Source organism: Trypanosoma cruzi, genomic scaffold (assembly GCF_000209065.1).
Source record: "Trypanosoma cruzi strain CL Brener 1047053517083 genomic scaffold, whole genome shotgun sequence".
NCBI lineage: Eukaryota > Euglenozoa > Kinetoplastea > Trypanosomatida > Trypanosomatidae > Trypanosoma > Trypanosoma cruzi.
In genome coordinates, this window is record NW_001849564.1 from 24,808 (window position 1) to 32,792 (window position 7,985).

A 7,985-nucleotide genomic window follows, 5' to 3' on the forward strand; every position below is an offset into this window, starting at 1 on the left:
GCGCCGCGCCTTCCATGGGCCGGAAGCGCCGCGCGAAAATGAAACAAGGAGGAGGGGAGACGCGGAAAAGAGGGAAGCGCGGCGAACAGGCAGAATGGAAGAAAAGGCCCTTGCGGCGAAGGAACGCCCCGCGAGCGGGAGGAAAAAGGCCGTCACGGGCAAGTTCCCTCCTGCGGCGCGGCCATTTGTTCCACCCGGGCCACGAGGCGTCGCAAAACGCTTTTCGCTGGCGGATCTCACGAGCAGCTGGAGGCATCAAGTATCCTCAAACAGCGCTCACCGAAGTCTTCGCGGAGAAGTTATAGGAATCGCCCCTGATGAGAGTGTCTTCACGAAGAACCTCCTCATTCATTGCCTAGTTTTTCCGCCCGGCTATGCCGACCCCGCGGACAACGATTCCGACGGTAGCCACAAGGGAAAAGAGCAGATTTGCGTTCAATTTGTGTTGGCAAGAAAATGTCCGTCACCGCAACCTTCTCCACTGCAGCACCAATCTGCCCACACGGCCGCCGATTTGGGTTTCCAGAAGCTCGTCTGTTCCGACGCCGTGGGAGTGCGTGTGTGCTATCCGCTTCTCTCTCCGCCGTTGCTTTCTTTGGACGCTCTTGTGCCGCACAGCCGCCCTGCAGGTATAGGCATTGACAGACACACAAGCACATGTAAATACGCACAGACACACACACACACAAACACAAACACACGCCACGTCGTACATGCTTTGGAGCGGCGTGAACGCTGAAAACGCACGTACGCAGAAGATTCTGGCTGCGGTGGCTTTTGCGAGGAGGAAAAAAGCCTGCAATTCATTTTTCTGACATCTTGCTGGTGTGGTGTTGGCGGCATGCAGCTGATTGGGTGGTGTGTCATTGAGGGTGCCTGGGGTACGTGCGTATCGCCTCCCGCACAGCAGCTGCACGCGCTGCCGTCTCTCTTTTGCTGCTCATCGGCCGATGTGGGATTCTTCGTCTGTGCGGGGTGATGTGCGCCAGCGGCGGAGCGGGTGCGTTGGAGGGACAAGAATTGAACGACGGGCGGCAGCGTGTCGGTGTTTCGAGGACTGTCGTGTCCTTTTGCCTCCCGCTGGTTGTTATCGTGTGTGGGCGTTGCTCGGTGTGTACTGACGCGTGAATAACGACACACCCGCCGTGACTCCTGCTGCTGGTGGTGACAGTCGCTGTGTGTTCCCGGTGCACTGTTCTTCCTTCTCGTTCCGTGTGTCTGTGTGCGTGAGTTGTTGTTTTTGGGAGTGACTGCGGCGGGATGATGGTGCCACTCACTGTGGATGGGTGGCGGTGTTTATTCCTTCAGCCATATTTTATTACCCTGTTTTCTTCATTTCTTTCACTCTCTCACGAAGAAAGCAAACAAGCGCTAAACGCTACTGTGAAATTCGAAGGCTCTGAAAGGACCAACAGCACAAACACCGCCCACACAGACATATTTATATGCTCCCACGTGTTGCTGCAGTGATGGCATCCCGCACACACAACCGTCGCCGCGTGACCGGATCCAGCGGAAGGAGGAGGGAAGGAGGAGAGAGTGAGCCGCAGAGGCCCAACATGTCCCGGCGTGCGTTCACTTCTGCGATGCTGCTCCTCCTCGTTGTGATGATGTGCTGCGACACTGGTGGAGCCACAGCCACTAATAATGGGACTTCGCGGAAGGCAGTTCTGGGATCTTTACCGAAAACATATTTTTTTTGGAGAGATAAGAATGAAGGAGAAACAGTGAGTTCTTTACGTGTTCCAGTTCTTGTTGAGATGAATGATGATGTGTTTGCCGTTGCCGAGGCGCAGTGCACGGAAGCCAGTAACAGCGGTTTTGCTGGGATTGCCTCGGAGCTCCTGGAGTGGACCGATAAAGAATCAAAAGAATTGGATACGACTAAACTGAGGACACAAGTACTGGAGAAATTTCAGGTTGAACAAGGGAAGTTTCCTTCCCTAGAAGTTACTCAGAATGCTGCTGCTTCCCAAAACCGGACGAAAGTACGTGTGAGCCGGCCAACAACAGTTGTGAATGGGAGTGTTATTTACATGTTTGCTGGAACCTACAGTTTTGAAGTGACTGAAGCAGCTGGTAGCACAGCTGCAGCAGCTAAATGGGGACTTTTGGTGGCTGTGGGAAACGTCAGTAATGATGGGAGCAGCGGTAAAAAAAAGATTTATTGGAAAGACGCTTCCGTTATCCCGTGGACTGAGTTTGAAAACCAACACGAATCCTTGACAGGGCTGATTGGCGGCGGTGGATCGGGTGTTCAGATGAAGGACGGTACGTTTGTGTTCCCAATGGAAGGGACGAAGGATGGAAAGGCCGTTTCGCTGATCATATACTCCTCAGACAATGCGAGTGGGAATCTGTCGAAGGGGATGTCTGCCGATGGCTGCAGTGATCCCTCCGTCGTGGAGTGGAAGGGAAAACTCATGATGATGACTGCGTGTGATGATGGCCGCCGCAGGGTGTACGAGTCCGGTGACAAGGGGGAGTCGTGGACGGAGGCCCTCGGGACACTCTCGCGCGTGTGGGGCAACAACCAAAAGCGACATGAGAAGGGCGTTGGAAGCGGTTTCAGCACAGCGACGATTGAGGACAGGGACGTGATGCTCGTTACTCTGCCGGTGTATTCAAACAGAAAGGGAAAAGAAAAGCGTGAACTTCATCTTTGGCTGACGGACAATACGCACATTGTTGATATTGGGTCGGTGTCCGGTGATGATGACGCTGCCGCCAGCTCCCTGCTGTACAAAAGTGCTGGAGGTGGAAATAATACTAATGAGAGGTTGATTGCACTGTACGAGAAGAAGAAGGGCGATGGGGAGTCATCACTCGGCATGGTCTCTGTGCGTCTGACTGCGCAGCTGAAGCGGGTGAAGGAGGTGCTGGCGACCTGGAAGGAAGTGGACGGCCGTGTCTCCAAGCTGTGCCCTTCAACTGCTGCGAAGAATCCCTCAACTGGCAATGGCTGCAGCGCTGTTAAGATCACGGATGGGCTGGTTGGCTTTTTGTCCAAAAACTTCTCTGGTAACACATGGAGGGACGAGTACCTCGGAGTGGACGCCACAGTAAAGAAAGGAACGAATGGGGTGGCAACAGGGTATGCGGATGGAGTGACGTTCCATGGAGCGTGGGCGGAGTGGCCTGTTGGGAGGCAGGGGGAGAATCAGCTGTACAAATTTGCGAACCACAACTTCACTCTTGTGGCGACGTTGTCCGTCCACGGTGAGCCGAAGGGAGATACCCCCATTCCATTGATGGGTGCGACGATGGATGACAACAAGAAGACTGTGCTCCTGGGACTGTCGCACGACAAAGAGGGGAAGTGGCAGTTGCTGTGCGGTGGCAAAACGACCAAGGAGCTCCGCAGTAATTGGGAGCCAGAGACAACACACCAAGTGGCCATTGTGCTACGGAACGGCACCCAGGGCTCCGCGTACGTCGATGGTCAGCGTGTGGGAGATGCGCCATGTGAATTGAACAACACGGATTCGAAAGGAATCTCCCACTTCTACATTGGAGGGGATGGGGGCAGCGCAGGGAGCAAGGAAGACGTGCCTGTGACCGCGACGAATGTCCTGCTGTACAACCGCCCGTTGGATGACAATGAGATCCGCGTCCTCAACGCAAACAAAATTTCTATTCCAAAGCTGACAGATCCGAAAACATTGGCGGCAGGAGCAACGGGTGTCGGTGCCGCTCGCCACTTTGGGGCAAATGGTGATGGCAGCGCTGTTTGCGGAGGCGGACTGCTGCCGCTGCTGCTTCTGCTGGGACTGTGGGGGATTGCCGCTTCTTGAGGAATGTGTGGTCTCGGCGTGGAACACCTCAGCACCGAATTACTTCCCCATGGGAACAAATTTCACTCATAAATCTTTTTTTGTTTTGCGTATTTTAAATTTATTTTAATGTTTGCTTCTTTTTGGTTGATTTCACTTTTTTTTTTTACTTTCTTTTTTTTGCGTGTTTTTTTTTCTAATCTCCCATCCCTTTTTTTTGCTTTTGGGGGCAATCACTAAGGACGTTTTTCTTTTCTTTTCTACTCTTCCCTCTTTAATTGTTTCTTCCGCACTCCTCCTGTGAGGGTGCCGTGTGTTTCCGCCCAACTGCTCCACTCGCACACCCACCGACACGCTCATGACGACGGCCCTGTGCGCCTCGCCTGCTGCACGCATGAGGAGGGGCCGCGACGAACGGCGCGCTGAGGGAGCCGTGACGTGTGGGCGTGCGACGAGGGCCTGTGGGACGGAGCGCACATTTCTTCCCTCTTGTTTTGTTTTCTTTTATTGCGGTCAGGGCGGGCAGACACCCGCAGCGCCACACACACAGCCACACCCTGCCGCCGTGTTTTTAAGATTTTTTGCTTTTTTTGCTGCGCTCACTCTCCCGATGGAGTGACGCGACTCCCGTCATGTCTGCGTGCTTCTCTCAGTCCCCACACACACGAGTGACTGTGCTCTGCGGGCCGCACTCACGCGCCGATGGGAGGGCTGAGGGGAGCAGCAACACGCAGATGACCCCATGAAATATAAACGATGTGCGGACACACAGAGGGTCGGACGGTTGAAAGACATTTAAATATCTTTTAATTTTATTTTCGGGCAAAATACATACAGACAGTTTGGTGTGGCCACACGGCAGCCGGCAGCTTTTTTAAATTTGTGTGGAACAGTAATGGACGATTACTTTTTTATTTATAATTATTTTGTGTGATGGGGTTTGTGTAAGATGAAGGGGAAAGCTTTTTTTTTGTTTTAAATAAATACTGTGTGAATTGCCGTTGCTTGGGCTGCGGTGCGATCGTGAGTTTGAGCGGTCTTCTTCTTGTTGCTTCCGCCATGCGTCCCCGCTGTACATTTTGTGCGTCCCTCCACATACTCTGCTTCCTTTTCTCTGCTTCTTTGCTTTGTGTTTCTGCAGGCACACACACACACACACAAGATGCACATTGCAGTGGATTTGGATGCTCCTTTTGCAGTGCATGCTGGCAGTTGCGTGTGGCGGCTGTTGTCTTCCTCCGTGGCCATGAGGAGAAGGGAGGAGGGAGTGCGCAGCCCGCGTCACCTTTCCTGCGGGTGTGGAGCACCGCGTATGGGCAACAAAAGGAAGAAACAAGGGGAAGAAACACGTCACTCCTGACAGTGCGCGGCAGGCAACCATTGGGGAAAAACACAGGGATGCTAATTATTCCAATAGGGCAAAGGCAGCAAAAATAAATAAATAAAAGAAAATAAAAAAGCTTAAATTATTGACAAAACTCAGTGGGTAATGCTGGCAAGCTGCACAGTTATTGCTCCACGAAAAGCCGCAGTTCCACCCTCCCTCACACCTCAGCAGAGTGCCGCAGTGTCTCACAGCCCCAGAAGTAGAAGCAACAACACGCGAGACAGACACCCATGCACGGTGATGTCACCAATTTCGGCCATGGTCAACAAATCCGTGAAATGCCCGTGCTCACAAGAACCGTTGCTCACAAGTGATGCTGCGTTGTGCTCCGATGGGATCTCTGGTTTCCCAGACGTTGTGCGCAAATAATCCTGTGCGGCATCACCGCCACCCGACACGTTATCACTCGTTCAGCATTTGCTAGGGCTGTGCTGGGCTCAGGCGTGGCTATTGCACCATCCAAGGGCATTAGATCGCTGTTGCTGAGTGAATCAGGGCCGCTGCCCGTGCCCACGGCGGTGGACGGCTCGTCGTCTCTCGCTGAACGTGCGTCTGGGTTTGTTGCGCTGCCACTTTACTCCCCGGACAGCCGCGCTCCCTGTGGGCCTCACCGCGCAGCTGCTGGCAGCCTTGCGTGCTCCTGCCGAGCGGAGTGTCCTGCCACTGAGCGTGGCCACAGACAGTTTTCAGTTCCCCGCCTGGCAGCAGCATCCCAATCGCCCACACGAGTTACTGCCGCCACGGACTCCCTCTCGGCGATGGAGTCACTCCGTCTTGGCTCGCTGGCGGCGCACGACGACGTCACCGGGGAGATTTGTACCGTGCCGCTTTCACTGGTGGATCGAGTTCGCACAGTTGACTCCACATTTTCCCGTGACGCCGCGGAATCCCACGCAACGTGACGGCGGACGCTGATGCCGTCATGGCACGATCCCTCCCGCAGGACTGCGTCAATGCCTGGCACGTGGGCCTCCTCACTGCAGTCAGGCGGCCGTACTGAAAGAAATTCCAGGGTGAAAAGAAGGGCACACACCGCGTGACGGGCGCCTGTCGGTGTGGCGGAACTCACTTCCTGGTGTTGACCCGGACATCGTGCTCGATCGGCGGACCTCCGCACAGGCGCGATGCGACTCCTGCCCGCTCTTCGACAGGCCCGCGCGCCCTGCGGATCACAAGGAACTCCCTGTGTCGGTGGTGCCGTCCCTTTCTTTACCGAGGAGACCGGCCCGCCTCTGCCTCCGCCGGAACCTCTTCCAGACGAGAACTCCGCAACATCTTGTCGACCAGCGAGCGGCGGATTGATGTCCTCCTGCCCAATCGGCTGCAGAGTGCGCCCGTTTGTCCGCAGCGTGAGGGCACATGCCCGACGTGCTCGGCCTGGCGTTATAATAGTTTGACAGGCCTCACATGCGGATGCCACAATGGCGCCACCGTCTTCTTAGCAGGCACCTCGCGCGCTGGTCGCCACCGAAGTCGCAAGCATGCCAGTAGGCAAGGCACGCAGGAAGCACAAACGCGGACACTCGAGATGGACCAGGCCCTTCCGCCACCGCCGCATCACAGACGTCGCGGGTTGCTGATTCCCCGAAGAACCACGGGAGACTCCGCTTCATCCACTGTGGTAATGTCCTGTCATTGACAATATGGATTGTGACTGTTTGGGACTGCTCCAGCCTGCACGACGGCCTGTTTGCGACGGCATACTTGCCACTTTTGTACGGGGAGCCCTTGCGCTATTTGCTCATTCCGGCGCGAGAAAAACAATATAAAAAGTTATTTTGTGATGAATATTGGCTGCACTTCCCGTGGACCAACAATCCACGTGGTGTGCGGGGATCTTCTTTTTTATTATTATTTTTACTTTGCTTTTGTGTTGCTGTGTGCGCCGCACCTCCTCTTGTGTGTGTGTGTACCCTCCGTGAGGGGTGCAGACACGACGGACCGCTCTCGCCGTGTGTGCATGCGGTGGAGCCTTGTGTGCCGCTCCTGTTTGCTTCTCCCTCTTCCATCTGTGTGTTGGTGTTGCGGCAGGGCTGTGTGTGTGTGCCTGCTGCCGTGGATTGGAGTGTGTGTCGTGCGTGGTGTGCGGCGTACGGGGCATGCCTGGCTGCTGCCCTCTCCTCATGTGGTGTGCCCTGTGTGTGTGTCTGCCGCACCTCTCGTCTCCCTGTTGCTCTCCATGTCCCTCACTGTGCAGATCAGCTCCACACCACTGAACGACCACACTCACGATGATGACGTGCCGTCTGCTGTGCGCCCTGTTGGTGCTCGCCCTGTGCTGCTGCCCGTCCGTGTGCGTGGCAACAAGTGAAGGTGAAGCTGGTGAACCTGTTTCAAGGGTTGACGAGAAAGGGGAACTCGATGGGGCGACGGATCAGCAGAGTGCAACTTCTCCTTCGCCACAAACAAGAGAGGAGGAGGAAGAGAAAGAGGAACAGAAATCAAGTACGTCGACTCATACGTCACAGGAAACGGCTAAAGCAACCGGAACGCCACAGTCAGAAAGTAATTCCAATAATACAAAGGATCAAGATCATGGTCAATCCACTAAGGAACAGACGGAAAATACGAACACTAACACTTCAAATGAACAACATAAGGAATCAAATGCACCAACCACGACGACCACAACTACAACAAAAGCACCAACCACAACCACTGCACCAGATACACCAAGTAATACAACTACAGAGGCGCCAAGCACGACGACCACCCGCACACCGTCACGTCTTCGCGAAATTGACGGCAGCCTCAGCAGCTCTGCGTGGGTGTGTGCCCCGCTGCTGCTCGCCGTATCCGCGCTGGCGTACACCACTGTGGGCTGA

The 7,985-nt window shown here is 54.8% G+C and overlaps 2 protein-coding genes across 2 annotated transcripts, besides 5 other annotated features; both read left to right on the forward strand.

Annotated features, from left to right (window-relative positions):
- Window positions 1–7,985: part of a sequence feature (areas not merged during assembly with more than two copies in the genome that could not be assigned to a particular haplotype) that runs on past the window's edge.
- Window positions 642–701: a microsatellite.
- On the forward strand, window positions 1,446–3,794 carry Tc00.1047053508871.10 (trans-sialidase, putative; the record flags this gene model as incomplete). The annotated part of the gene is made up of 1 exon (XM_811627.1): window positions 1,446–3,794. One exon carries the CDS (start codon window positions 1,446–1,448, stop codon window positions 3,792–3,794), a length of 2,349 nt encoding a protein of 782 aa, XP_816720.1.
- Window positions 3,868–3,998: a sequence feature (T-rich).
- Window positions 4,681–4,701: a sequence feature (AT_rich).
- Window positions 5,203–5,232: a sequence feature (AT_rich).
- Window positions 7,392–7,985, forward strand: Tc00.1047053508871.20 (mucin TcMUCII, putative; the record flags this gene model as incomplete). The annotated part of the gene is made up of 1 exon (XM_811628.1): window positions 7,392–7,985. The coding sequence occupies one exon, from the start codon at window positions 7,392–7,394 to the stop codon at window positions 7,983–7,985; it is 594 nt and encodes a 197-aa protein (XP_816721.1).